At 41.1% G+C, this 15,552-nt stretch overlaps 1 protein-coding gene across 2 annotated transcripts in view; it reads left to right on the top strand.

The window, feature by feature from the left end:
• The window catches only part of NRIP1 (nuclear receptor interacting protein 1), a 140,683-nt gene extending 126,546 nt beyond the window's left edge, over positions 1–14,137 (top strand). For both annotated transcript variants that reach the window (XM_078658351.1, XM_078658352.1), the window contains one exon: positions 5,606–14,137. In XM_078658351.1, the coding sequence (XP_078514477.1) occupies positions 5,905–9,342 (3,438 nt within the window). In that variant the 5' untranslated portion in view covers positions 5,606–5,904 and the 3' untranslated portion in view covers positions 9,343–14,137. The remainder of the gene's footprint in view (positions 1–5,605) is intronic.
• Positions 14,138–15,552: the final 1,415 nt, after the last annotated feature.

Raw genomic sequence — 15,552 nt, 5'->3', positions numbered from 1 at the left:
AGCACATATATTGAGACCTAGCAAAGGCACATCGGGCTACCAGTCCCTACAATTTTGCCAAGTTTCGTGCAAATCCATTCAGCCGTTCGATTATTATTATTATTATTTTTTTTTGCCCCGCGGGGCCCTTTTAAAACCTCCACATCAAACCTAGGGGGTCAGCGAGGATCTACTATGCCCCCTTATAGTTATTTCCCCCTTTGTTTTGACCTCCTCTTGTCTCTCGATCCTACCGAGAGACAAGATGGCGGCCGCTACGGACTGTTTGGAATGTTGACAGACGCCGGAGAACCAATCAGCTTCGCTTCACAAAGCTCCGTTGCGCGAAAAGTCCGCGAACCAGAGCGCTAACCGGTCCGCTGTTACAGATATATATCTTTTTTTTAAACGTTAATTTCTCAAAATCCACTGGAGCACATATATTGAGACCTACAAAAGGCACATCGGGCTACCAGTCCCTACAATTTTGCCAAGTTTCGTGCAAATCCATTCAGCCGTTCGGGCTAAAAGTGAGGCCAACCGCCCTATGGAAAACTCAATGTTAAAAACACGTTTTGGGACCCCCCTTTTTTCTCGGCCCCCACTGGACGAACCCCCCCCAAATTTTCAAGGGCTGCTCAGAAACAAAATGTGCCATTTTCCTGAAAATTTCAGCCGATTCCGTCCACAAACGCCAAAGTTATTAGACATAGAATTTTCAAAAAACCCATAGAGAAAAAATCCTAACTATATATACCTACTGGCGACCGCCAGTAGGTAATATATATATATATATATATATATATATATATATATAGTGGCACGGTATGCACGCTGGAGTTAATTGTTGCCATGTCCTATTGCTAAATACAACCAAACACAAATGAAAGAACTCTGTGGCGATGTGGTGCACTTTCGTGAACATGTTTCCCATGTTTTGCACTGGTTGCATTGGTTGTTATTTCAAGCCTAGGTTAAGGGTCAACGCCTTAAGTGTTGTATGCAAAACAATTCTCGGGAAAGTCGGCTAATATTTAAATAGAGGCCTAGCTTTTATAATCCTACTTGGTGTCTCCAGTCATTTGGCAAATGAGTTTCTTTGTTAGTTCCACAAATTAAAAACAAAACATCTGGTTGAATTTCCTTTGCAGTTTGTAAAAGTGCTCTGTAAACTGTCTTTCCTTCCGTGTTCCCTTTTAAGATACAGAAGAAAATGTTCCTTTTGTGACCAACCCAGCTCGTATCTCATTTTGGGTGCTCGGATGCCTTGCTGGACTTTTTTTTTAGCACCTAATAAAAAGACAACCGGAGGACAATGATAATGAGAACACTGGGTAAAAAACGGAGGAGCCATTTTGATTCCTGTTATGGAATTATACTCTAGTACCACCAGGGAGCTAAAGATCAATATTCCGTATTTTGCGAACAAAAGGGACATTGTCAGATTAACTAGGCCAGGTGATGCTTTTCCACCATCGGTTTCTGTATCTTTAATATCGCATTACATTTATTCTAGGTATAGCTAGCACAATTTTGCCAGAACGTACCATGGAGTTAAGAGCCCATTGCATTTTCTTTTGCCGGTTTTTATGTTTTTCCAGTATTAATGCCTTGGGATTACAGATGAAAGCCTAACTGAATCCCTCCCTGGCCATTTAGGTCAAGCCTGGGCAGCGCATGTGATGCTCTGCGGCATGCTGTATTGGAGTATGAAATAGAAGCCCGTCCACTCTCCTCCAATATTTGTCATTGGCTTGTGTCATTGTCTTTCGTAAATGCTGGCTTCTGATTCTTTAATGGGTTTGTTAGTCCCTCCTTAGTACCGTCTTGCCTTCATTTGCAACCTCCCATGAGGATTGGCCCTTTTACATTGGTTGTTATACGGTACTTCTTTTTGGGTTTCGCCTGCCGAAGGCTGCGCTCTCTTCAGCGCAGGTGAAATCCTATGTCGTCAATAAGGACTCCTGGAACGTCCCCCAGCTCTCATTGGTTAGCTCCATAAATGGAGGCTAGCCATTGAGTGCCGGATCTGTCCGTCAAGGCCGGACCAGATTCGGGGGCGTTCCCGAGATTTTTTCCCAGGGCGGAGTTACGTTTTTTCCCGTTCCCTCCCCTTTCACTGAAAGTGAATTCAGATGCGCTGTCCATTCCCGCCCCCTCTGCTGCTGTCCTGCCTTGTGTCCCTCCTCCCGCCGTCCCCCCTCCCCCTCCTCGCTGTCCCCCCTCCTCGCTGTCCTGTTATGGCCCGATCGAGTGGCCACCTCGACCCGGCATTGCCCCGTGTTCTCACCGCTGCGGCCCGGGGGCCTGAAAGTGATCAGAAGCTGAAGCGAGAGAAACGAAGGGGCCGCGACCTGATTGGTCCTCTGTTTACAGGAGGCGCGCTCTGATTGGCCGTTTGCAGTAGGCCTGTCCCGAGAGCCGCGCTCTGATTCGATGCCTTGCCCGCAGAAGCTGGGCGTGTATGGAGGCTCGCAGAGCCGCGACCGGATTGGGCCGCAGCAGTGGAGCCGCCCCAGCGAGGATCCGGAAGCCGAGTCAGCCGTTCGACCCCCTCCTCGCCGAGGGAATCTCCGAAGTGCCGGGTAATCACCGCCGGGTCCGGGGAGAAGAGGAAGAGTGATGGCAGCTGGACTGCAGGGCCCCCGTGAGCGGAGGGAGCCCTGCGGCGAGAGGAGCGGCCTTCAGAAGCGAGCGGAGGGGGCGCGAAGCACATTGCCGGTGCCTGCCCCCTCCCCCCCCCCCTGAGGCTCCCCGACTGGAGGGAGAGCCCCGAGTGAAGACAGAGCCGCCGGCCGGTGAGTGAGCCGACGAAAGGGAGGGGCGCCGGGACACATTGCCGGTGTCCGCCCCTCCCCCGCAGTAGCGCGAGCTCGCGTTCCTTGGGTGTGTGAAGCCACGAGGGCTTCAAGGGCGGCCCCGGTTGGCAGTGGGTCGCCCCAACGTGCACAGAGCCCGGAGAGGCTCCCCGTCCCATTTTTTTGTATTTAGAGCCCTGAGAGGCTCTGGGGGGCATTTGGTGAAGTAAATGGAGAGTCAGGGCGGCCCCGGATGGCAGTGGGTCGCCCCAACGCTGAAGAGAGCCTGTTGAGGCTCAGAGGGGCCATTTTTCAGGACGTCGAGCCCCAGAGGGGGGCTCCAACGACCCCATATTTATAGCTGGTGAATGCTTTTCCCTCGCAGCTGAGGTAAGGGGAAAAATGCTTTTATATATATGTATGTTGTGTGCGTGCTGGCAGTTTTAAGTGTGTTTATGTAAGAGTGTAAATGAGTAGGCAGAGTGTGTGTTTGTATATGTATAAATATGTATGTGTAAGTGAAGGTCAAGCCCCTCCCCCGCAGTAGCGCGAGCTCGCGTTCCTTGGGTGTGTAATGGCAATGTAAATGACAATGCCATTTACTTATCTGTTTTCGAAACAAAAACATAAATACAAATTTTGGCATATACAATGCCAATAACTCTAACTTTTCCAAAGGCGAAACCATTGCATTGTAAATGCTTGTTTAGTCTGTAAGCACTATTTTCTTTAATGAGTTTCTCCTACTGCAGGCACAACATGCTTTCCTGCAACATTCAGTGCGCCATGTGTTCTTTCACTGTCTGAGCAGGCCGGGACAATGGCGGCTGCTTCTTTGAATTTGTCTCGCATTTACAAAAGTGTGTGATACTGGCATTGTATATGACAATGCCTTTTATTTATGTGTTAACAAAATATTTAAATAAAAGGCATTGTCATTTACAATGCCATTAGCTTAAGCTGTCGCAAAAGCAAAACACATTGCATTGCAAATGCTTGTTTATTTTCTGTCACCAAAAACATGCTAGTTTCCATTTTGATCATGAGCAGTGTAGGGACTTGTTGTTCGGTTAGTTCTGTAGGTTGGTTTTGAGCCCTAAAGTAGCTATTGGGTTTGCCAATGTCTTTTAACCACGTTGTTCAGCGGCGTGGCTGCTGTGTCTTGTGGCTGAAAGTAATGGGAAGAAAAGTGATATGACGCATACTGCGTTGGTTACTGCATACAGCTTTTTTCTCTTACTTTCAGCCATGCTGCGCAGCAGCCAACATTGCTAAACAAAACTTTGGCAAAGCCAATAGCTCTCCCAAAGGCAAGATCTGTTGGCTTTGCCAATGCTCATTGTTGAAGCCACATTGAGCAAATCTTGACCCCTTGTGGTTTTAGTGAAATTAAGTCTGCATCTCTATCTATACTGATGGATGCTTTTCATTTGTCAGTTGGAAGGCTGGAAGTGTTGCAGGAGAAATGCTTGTAGTCGGCCACCGCTGCGGCTATGATGCACAGAGGCCTACTTATCCTCTTCCTGCGGACTGCTCACACTCCCTTTGTACATAGTTGATTGTTACAAAAAATGGCACATGAATGACAGTGTGTTGGACTACTTGTGTGCCTTGCTCTGAAACTTCTTTGCTTCGCGTTGTCCAAGTGCTCCATTCGTCTTCCATACTGGGCGCTCAACCTATTAGCCTAGGCACAGAAGGTATGTAGGACTAAGTGCTCGAGTGACCATGGAGATAAACGTGCACTTCTTAACAGAGTGACATCTTTGCTGCAATATCTAATGAGAAAACCTCTTAACTGTACATGTGGCATAGCAGTTCACACTTGCTGCACTTCCTGTGGTTTGTGACTATATTGGAAATCATAGTAAAGAATCACTACCTAAAACAGAGTGCAAGTTCACAGTGTTTTAGTACGTCAAAGCTACAAGAGGTGCATTTATGAGTACACGTATTACACATGCATTTGGTGGGAGATGCTACTCCTGTTTGTGTTAGTTTAATGCTCTGTACCAGGATAAGCATTTCTGTCTGCACCTCTAAGCTACCAAGAGAATAAACATCTGCTTAAAATATATATTTTCATAACGAAATGTGATGTTTTATTATACTTTGATAAAGTAAAGTGTTGCCATCAAATACTATGGCCACCATTCATTCACCAAGAAACGTAGGGCCTGATGTACAGACTATCCATTCACAAACCATAATGTGCAGTTTGCACCATGACTGAATTGGAAATTGGTGTATAATTTGACATGCAACTTATGTATCAAAAGGTTCAATTTGTAGCCACTTGTGATTGACTGCAAATGCAGTGATGGGGTCTGCAAGGGACAGCAGACCTCCGGCGCTGCATTTACATTCCCAAACAGGAGACTTTTTATTTTGTAAAAGTAGTCCATGACCTTTAAAGGGACAGGGTGCTGCTTTAAAAAAAAAATGCTCCAATATGGGAATATACTTTGGAAACTTGGCAGCTGTTTACCCAGACCGCTCCAACCGAAGGGTCCCAGCACTCATATGAAAAGGGAAGCTATCTCACTGGGTCAGCAGTCCCTTTGCAACTCAGTTACCAGCTTAACTGGAGGGGAAGGGAGGTAGATAACTGATCATTGGTTTGCAACTGATTAACAGACCATTTTATATTGAAAATCGTAGGGTTTGCGTAAGCAGAAGGGCTTTATACATCAGACCCTAAGAGTATACATACAATGCAAGCAGGTGATACCAGAATAGCACTTTATTCTTAATTGTTCTGTCATTATCTTAAATGTCTTTTTCCTGTAGTGTATATTTCGTAATTTTGGTTCTGTTTGTAATTCTAGATGTCCTGTGAACAGCCAGATGATTGGACTCTACTGAACCACGGAAGAACGTGAACAGTGGCTCAAGACGCACAGTTTTTGAATTATCGTTAATGGTGGAACTGATACGTTAGTGTCGATGACATTTGAATTTTCCATCCATTGCCAAACTCCTAAGAAGAACATCTGTTCTGGAATACATGTTTATCAGCTCATCATTTAACTGGGCATGACATTTAAGTTTCCTTTATTTCTGCAACATCTCACCGAAGATTAAACGTAAATACGGAAACGGGCTTTGAGGATACAGTCTGTTGAACATGACTTATGGAGAAGAGCTTAGCTCTGAGATGCAACAGGATTCTATGGTTTTAACTTACCTAGAAGGATTACTCATGCATCAGGCAGCTGGAGGCTCAAGCAATGTGGTTGAGAATGGATCTTCTGTGCATCCCACAGAGGACCAGAAACTTAAGCTCTCCGGGAATATGTTCCCTAATTGTCCCAATAATGGCTCTGTTCTAAACAGCCCTGCCTATCAAGGATCGGGATTGCTACATCTTAAAAAAGCCAGATTGCTGCAGTCTTCTGAAGACTGGAATGCAGCAAAAAGAAGACGGTTGTCCAATCAAAGTGTGGAATTAAATGGGAAAAATGAAGCTTTGTCGGCTGGAATGGTTGAAAATGTTCCAAAAGGCAAACAGGACAGCACATTACTTGCCTCTTTGCTTCAATCCTTCAGCTCACGACTGCAAACTGTTGCACTGTCTCAACAGATAAGGCAGAGCCTCAAGGATCAGGGTTACTCTCATGAGCAAATTCCTTTACAAAAAGAAAAGGATTCACAATGCTATGGTGTGGCATCAAGTCATCTGAAGACACTGCTGAAGAAAAACAAAGCAAAAGATTCAAAGCCCAATCCAACAGGCTTACAACAAAATCACACCGATCGGATTATCGAATCTCCAAAACCAGGACAGAGTGCGACCAACGGAGTCACAGAAGCACTGTCTTGTGCTGCTAGACTGCAGGCGGTTGCAAGTTTGGTTGAAAAGCGATCTAGTCCGGCTGCATCTCCCAAACCCAGTGTGGCTTGTAGTCAGCTTGCATTACTCCTCTCAAGTGAGGCTCATCTGCAGCGGTACTCTCAGGAACATGCTATGAAAGCACAGAATGCGAGTCAGTTAGCCAGTGAAAGACTTGCAGCAATGGCCCGTTTACAGGAAACTTCCCAACAAGACCTCAGCCCTTTCCAATTATCAAACAAAACGTTTAACCTCCATAATCAATCAAGGACACCCCCCAAGACCTTAAATAATGCAAGCAATAGCACATTGTTTCAGAGCCCAGTAGGAATCCCAAGTTCGCCCCCTAAAATGGCAAATTGCAAGCATCCATCTGAAAAACCGAATTCAAAACAGTCTGTCAATAACAGTTTACTTCTACATCTTCTGAAAAGTCAGAATGCTATACAAAAAAGTAAAACTGACAAACAGACTGAGAATGGTACTATCTATGAAAACAGTAGTACACCAACAACTGCTGATGAGTTTTCAGACAATAATCCAAGTTTTACTGAAGAAGATAGTAGCGACGAAGAAAGTTCACATTCAAATTGTGTACCTATTGATTTATCTTTTAAACGGAAACATAGCAATGTGCCATCTCCGTCGCTTGACAATCTCACACAGTCCTTTCTTCAAAACTGGAATCCAAAAGTTAATGTGATTGAAACCAATAGAGCAACTAGTGATTCTTCCGATAGCTCTACATTAAAGCCACATCAGAAAGTTACCTTGCTCCAGTTACTCCTTGGACATAAGAGTGATGACAATCCAGAAAATATTCCAGACATTCATAGACCAAAGAATATGGTTGATCTGGCAAAAATCAATGCCCCAAAAAGCATGTATATTCCCAGTTGTGACAACACTCGCTCAAATCAAATTACTCCTTTAAACACTCCGCCTTTATTTAATTGTGCAACAGCAGATTCCCCAATCAATTTGTCGCAGACCATAAATTCCAAATCGCCACCATATATTTGTAATAGCCAACCGGAAAGACTAGTCAATCCAGCATCAAAGCAATTGATGGATCTCAGTAAATGTAAAGAGACACAGACTCCTAAATCTACAAGTGAAATTAATCAAAATAGTGCTACATTTAGTGCAAGCAAGCTTTTGCAGAATTTAGCTCAATGCGGTAAGCAACCATCTTCTTCAGTGGATGAATTAAAGACCTGCAAAAATCTACTGAATGGAAATGCTGAAAAAACAATAGGTTTGATTGAGCGAGTAAGTAGTCCCCTACTCCAAAATAGGGCCATTGTTATTGAGGAAAACAAGAGAATAAGCAGTCCACTCACACCTGCTGACCCAGGTCTTTCAGGTTCAGAAATAGAAAACCTACTTGAAAGACGTACTGTTCTTCAACTTCTTCTCGGAACACCAAGCAAGAATAACCCTGAGAAAATTTGTGATAAACTGTTAAACCATGACCATCAGCAAAACCCCTCAGGAAAGGGGTTAAATGGGTATGTACCTGCAGTGAAAATAAAAACTGAGCCACCTGAGGAAGACTCAAATGCAGGCAATAATTCACATGTGCATCAAGTAAGCAAGAAAAAAAGTAACAAATGTTTAGGAATATCTCACACAGTGGTGAAATCCCCCGATCCTTTACTGATCACGGACACTTTCAAACAAGAGCCTCCTTCTCCACAAAATTTTTCTTTTTCCAGAAATGGCCTCTTGAGTCGCTTATTGAGACAGAATCATGATGACTATCCAATAGATGATCTTGATACAAATCAAAAGAATGGAGAACTTTCTCTGCCGGAATCTAAAAATCAGTGTACTATTCCGAAGAAGCGTAAAGTTCCTCATATAGAGGTTTCAGAAAGTCCAACTAAGCGGATGAAAAGTACTGTATCTGAAAGTGCAAGTAGGCATATTTCACCAAGTGATACATCATATGGGACTTTATTACATCAGCAGGAGATGAATGGTATGGGAACTGATTTGGATCTCAAGTACAATCCTGTTCACTCCCCGCACAATGACAGTGAAAATAGGAGTTGGTCTAGAGATAGCAAAGGATTTAATGTCTTAAAGCAATTGCTTCTGTCTGAGAACTGCATTAGAGACATGTCACACCATAGGAATAATATCACAACAGATGGATGGATGAATGGAAACAAACCTAACACGGCAAACACTCTAGATTATAGCACTTCTCCCATGAATGCACTAATGGGAATCCGAGCTTCACAGACAAACTGTGTGGATCATAGGACACATCCGTATCCATCCGCTGTGAGTAGTCCTTCTCATTCTCTTCCAGAACACTTTGGTAATATGGTACCTAGGCCTGAGATAGGCCAGTTCAATGCCACGCCTGTTGACAAAGGACCTGTTAGGTGGGTAATCACAGGTATGGAAAAAGGTGAATTTGGAAGAGACTCACCCAGACTCACCAAAACAAATCCAATATTATATTACATGTTACAAAAAGGAGGTCACATGGCAAGCACACAGGAAGTGTGGGGTCGGAACGGCTGGTGCGAGTCTTCTTTAACAGACAATGCTGCTCGTTTGGCTTACAAAGGAGATGCAGAGACCGCAGCGAATGCCAGTTTTCTGAACTTACAAAACAGTTACAATCATATGAGAAATATGGCCTCACTACATAATGGAAGTGGCAACAACTTTGGAATTTCCGAAAAGGTCCAGAAAATCAAGAAAGAGCCAGAGTAAAATGCTGCGCCATGTTTGCCAGATTTTGCTTTAAAGTACTTATGACTTCAATGCAATATACACTTTGCCTAGCATGTTTTCTTTCGGACGCGCATGGTCTAATAGTGAAATAGTTTGAATTTATTTGTGTGCTTTAGCCATGACATTTCATAAGAGCCTAGGGACCGTGAACAATCATGAGTATAGCATCCTCCGTTTGAGTTATACTGTTTGGTGCCTGCACTGTCTAAGCAATGCCCTTGTACACCATAACTGTGAATTTCAAGTTATTTGATCATGCACTCAGCTACATATATATATTTCTTTGTACTGAACAAACTCTCCCAGCTCTGCCTAATCTATGCCCACATTTTGTTGAAAAAAGTAACATCTAATGGAGCTGGTAATACTTTCTATGTTTTCTTCTCTCTACTGGGAACAAACATCAGACCTGCCAACTCACACGGTGCCACCGCGTGTCACATGATTTCGACTCCTTTCACACATGCACACAGAGAGGAGCCAAAATTTACACTATGACTGGGAAAACGAGCTGAAAACCACTTCAAACTGTGGATTTTCAGCTAATTTTCGGAGGCTGTAAGCAGCCGATGTCCATAAAAGATGTGAAACACCCCAGGACATCGGCAACAGCCTTGACGACCCTTTGGTTTTTGTTTTTTTAGATGGAGTGGGGGGCTTGGTGAGGGGCAGAGTGCCTCTTAGCACCAGTCCCCGCCCCCTCCTCACACAATAAAAATATTTTGTAAGTTGGCAGGTATGAAACATGCTGTGATTAGAGTGCTCAAAAGTTGGTAGTGGTCAAATTCTATCATATTCTTCGAAGTGTATTTGACTGATTTCCATCACAGTGTACCACACTGCACCTTAAGTGTGAGCAGTCTGTTCTGTATTTTCATCGCAACAAACCACATAACTTCCTGGACTGAATGGCTCAGAAAGGGTTTTGATTATTTTCTGAAGATCAAGAGATTGTGTTCTTTGAGCAGAATGACTGGACATGCATTCCAGTCTGCACTTTAATCTTAGATATTTTATACAGTTTAGCAGAGGCTAGTTTAATGAAGTTGGATATTTAGGCAATTACTACCAGAAATGTTATGCAGGTCAGATAAAGGTGATTAAAGCTAGTGCTGTCATAACAGTAAGGCATGAAGTGTAACATTCAAATTGTTACAATAACTTTAAACTTTATTTTCATACCTTCCCTCCAATTAGACTTCATTCAGGAAAACACTTCTTAATACATTCAGTTGGAGACATTTTTCAAAAGAGTTTTGGTGCTGTTCCTAATTTGCATCTTCCACTAGTTGAATTGTATTACTCCATAGCGCTGTTGGTTGTATGAAAACTTCCTAGTATCTTACTTTTATAGGAAGTCACTGTTAATGTTGATCTCTTTATGTAGTACTTCAGTTGACCTTTTCTGTAACAAGCCATAACTTTGGCCGAAAAGGGCGTTCCTCTACACCTCACCCAGTCTAAAACAATCTCTAGTGCATGTGAATATTCTATTCTAGTTACACTGGTATGCATGTGTATTCCTGCTCTAAGTTTTTATGGATTCCAGCTCACTTGGCCTTATGACTGGAAAACTTTTTATTTTGGTTTTTGGTTTCTTTGAAACTAGGTTTCGTTATTTAGATATATCTAAAGGAACAGCGAGATGTCATTGTTTCCCCCTTTTTTGGATTAGATGTTATGCTTATATATTCATCCACTAGGGGTAAGAATGATTCTTCATTCTTTCCATTAAAAGGTCACAATTATACAGGTGTGGCCATTGATACATACAGTATGCCTTACCTTTAGCATGCAGAGATGCACGAACATCCAGCAGTAATTATCAGTACAAAATTCTTACTTTTTAAATATCTTCATAGTTATTAGAGAATACAAACTATACTTTTGAAAATATTCAAAAGTAAGCGATCTACTTATGGAATATTAATTATCCCAATTTGAAGCAAAGCAAATGGAGAAAAAGATGAAAGGGGAGATGTATTTTGTGTGCATTAGAAAACAAAAACACACTATAATGTGCACTGGATTTGTGCTTGTGGTACTAATCTGTCATGCCCTCCCTTAAATAAGGGGGATGTTCATCAGAAGAATTATGAATTACACTTGCCCTGCTTAAGTAGGCCTCTGTGTTTTAAGGTAAATCCTCGCCCTTCATACAGGAGTAACTTTAGGAACAAGAGATCTGTTCAATGGAGAGGAATGGAACACCGGAGGGAATGGATAATACATTGTTTATATTTTGTTATTTTATTAGTTTTTCTATAGTGCTTTGCGTACCCTTAGAGCAGCCTCAAACAGTTGGGTATTGGAAATATTGCATAATGCTTCACGTATACAAAAAATGTATTGATTATCAGTACGTTTTTACAGTTTGATTTATGCACTCTATTATCAGATGGAACAGCCCTATTTTAGTAAATTGCCCTGATAAACATTGAAACACGTCTATTTTGTGCTGCAGCAATGAGCACACATTCTTTACTTGCACCACAAGATGTGGAAAAAAAGTTGCACATGGAGAAGAAATGCCTCCTGGCATGGCAATGCTCTTATACTGAAATTATTTTTACTATGTGATGCTATGTATTTTTTTTTATTTTTAACGTTTACATTTTTTATGCAGATTCAAGTTACATTCTAGTTTTTCATTAATAAATGAGAAATGGAACAAACTTATGTAACCATTGTTTGTAAGTTCCATTTCGCCCCATCTTACTTATTTATAGACAAAAGTCGTAAAAAGCCAAGTTCTGTATGTTGTCATTTTTTGTCTAAACACACAAATCCAATGATCTGCAAATGGTTTACTGTGTTCTGAGTTACTCATCAAACTGCCTCGGCTCATGTAGATCTACTGAACTAGTAATATACTGTGCTTAGCTTGTTTTAACTATTCATGTTTGCTTTTCACATTCCTCCTGTATTGACTTGTATATTCAGGGCGTAGCATCAGGGGGGTTGTTTGGGGTGTTTCACCCACCTAATAGATGTATTTTTTGGTAAATAGTTGGGTACTGGTGATTTCAGTCAGGTTTTGTGGTGTCTGTCAGATATTTACATGCACACAGACAAAAACGCACACACACACTCTCCCTCACTCTTGTTTGAAAGTCTTCAAAACTTATTACAAAAAATATTGTTTTCTCTCACTTAGTACCCCTACCAAACTGCATTCCTCTCACTAAAGCTCCTCTCATGCACCCTGCTTGTTGTAAAATGTATTTTGCCATTACATGGCAGCATGAATGTTGGAAAATCTGAATCATACCCCCCTCCTCCCCGATCTTACTGACCAAGCTACACCCCTGAGTATATTATGACTACACTGTTTGAATACACACCTTTCCTACTGCCAAGGTAATGCTTTATTCTGTAATCTTTAAACGTAGGTTCTATTGCAAATGGGCTTCTAAACATATTTCATTAATTTTATTACTTCTGTTGAGGAACTATGTAGTACGCAACATTTATCATAACCAGGACTTCATGCAGTTTTCGTCCACATGCTTTAGTACGGTTAAGTTCATTGAAGAAATATTTGTATTTGCTATAGAAAAGACAACTTCAATCTATTTTTGTGAAAACAGTTTGTATTGAATGACCATAAATTAACTGATAAATAGATCTGTTCTTGCAACATTTCTCCTAAGCGATGTCCCAGCATTATTTATTTAAAAATGATCAATTTACTTTAGCTTTTATTGGTTTCTTTGCTGCACTTCATAGAATCATACTAGCTAATATACTTTTTTTTTTTTTTACTTATGAGAATCTTCTTTCAAACAGATTTCTATGCACCCACTGTTGCAGGACCCGTATGAAGTTAATTTAAACATGGGGCTCAAAGTGATCTTATTTAGGTGGTCCGCAATCTTTATTAAGTAGTTGTTTTTGACAAGTACCCTGTTAAAATGTTAAAAATGGTATGCAGACAGCCTGTCTACTAAATGGAAAATCTGTAATGAAGTGGTTATTTTTCTCAATATAAGTTGTACATGCATACCACGGAGAATGTGTGTACAGACATAATACACACATTGTATTAAAGATGTAGACCTAATTTTTAAACCTTGTGTACATAGTTTCCTTGCTGAAAGATACATGTTTTGTATTGTTCCCAATGAAATGATATAATTTTGGATCTTTGTTCATGTATAATACTCTCTATATATAATTGTAAATAAGAGGTTAATAAAACTTTTGCATGGATGTATACAGTTGCAAGTCCGAAAGAATGTATAGTATTTACTTTATATTTAAAATTTGTGATTACCTACTGCATGACAAGTGCATGGGAGACCCTGTGCATCTGTACATTTGGCAACAAGTCTTAGGCCAAATGTGAATGAAAGCAAAATGTATTATATTTCTGAATATGGCCTTTGGTGTGGTATTTTAAATAAGTGAAAAAGGATGTAATTTAAATCCAAGGGTCACACAATGTAGGTACCTTTCTTGTAAATGAAAAGTTAACACAATTGTAATCTGTCATAAGTAACTATTTTTTTAATTTCAATTAATAACACAACAAGCGTATTCAAACATAATATTATAATGGCACATTATTTCATTGCCATGATGCTCTGAATTCTTGGGTTTTCCCAATTTGTAATATGTTGAATATTTTTACAGGCCTTTTTTCTTTTTAATCAATCCATTTCTTCATGTGGTGTCACAATGTTGTACATACCTGGTGTGAAGTGTTTTTTTTTTTTTTACTTTCATTGTTTACTTCCTAATCGGATTTGAATAAATGAAGATAAATAATTACTCTTTTGAGTGGGCTTTGATTTTCATTTCCTTGTATGAGATTTTTTAAGACATTGTGGACATATGTGATGTTATTACGTTATTGTTAGCTATTCCCATCTTTACTCAATAAAGCACTTGTCATAAGTATGCAGCAAAATGTAAGACTTCCCTAAAAGGAAAATGAGAGAATAAAGTGACAGCACAGAATTACTGCACTCATTATGTTTACACTTGTAGAGGTGAAAGTCCCAAAATGGAAGCTGCAAGAGGGCTCTAATGTGTGATTCTATGCAGAATGTTCCCTCTCAAGCTTCTCTGTGCCAGACGATCTCAAAGTGGGATTTGATCAACAAAACCTAATTGGGACATACAATGCAACACCCCTGCAGATGCAGTTTTTGAGTTGAGCTCTGCCTTTTCTAACTGCCCACTATACTTGATGGGCCATCTTCCAAGCCCCGTCTTGGGAGCCACTCTCACAGGCATTTCCTGCAATGCGCTATGGGTTTAGGATGTCTTTATGTTGGAGATGCATGCATTTGTTTTGTGCACTGTAGTTTGTTGTAACAATCCTTTGGGCATTGTGAGACACACCTGGGCTGTATCTTGTCTCTGATTTTCCTCCTTACCACTACCTTTGACCGCGCTCTAGCCCACACTGTAGTCTTGACATTAGGCACGAAGAGAGGAAAACTGCATGGGAGTCATGCTCTGAAAAGTGCGTTAAAACAAAATCAATCTACAAAAACACAACATGGTCTGCTATCACAGATATTTACTGCACTGCAGTATGGGTTTAACTGCTTAAGTGCCCCATTGCTGAGCCTTTTTTATGCTTTCGGCAGTTTGCATTTAAGCTTTTCCACAAAAAGTATCAGGGCCAAATATACATCCTTATTTTTCTACATACTGGGGATTCTAAAGTTAGCCAGGATTTGTGGATTTCCCTGGAGCAAACCGGGTGAATAGATAAAACATAGTAAAGTTGCGTGGGTTGTTTTGGAAAAATGACAGTGTTATTAAAGATTGTTCTTTTGTTTCTAAAAATGTTACCAACAAAGTTTTGCTTTGCTAAGACCACCCTCATCCCTGCTTTTGTGTTACCCCTTTTTTGTATTTTTTTTATTAAAAGGCAGTTTGTGGTGGAAACACTGTAAAACTCGTGTGAACCAGGAAGCTATACATTTCGAAAAAGTAGGCAAAATTCGAAATTCAGTAAGAAACTAACCATTGAAATAAAAAAGGAAACTAAGTAAGAAAAAATAGAAATAGGTAACAGCACTTCAATGTGTAATTGTTTTCCTTTATGACAGAATTATAAAAGTCATACTGTTACATCGGTCAGACTCGTCTGGTCACAGGGATATATTGTGTTTATGGGCTATCCAAAAACACGTGATATCGTGAGCCAACATCTGGGCTACAGCGTATGAT

This window comes from Lissotriton helveticus, chromosome 8 (genome assembly GCF_964261635.1).
Source record: "Lissotriton helveticus chromosome 8, aLisHel1.1, whole genome shotgun sequence".
NCBI lineage: Eukaryota > Metazoa > Chordata > Amphibia > Caudata > Salamandridae > Lissotriton > Lissotriton helveticus.
This window is presented reverse-complemented; position numbering and strand designations above follow the sequence as displayed.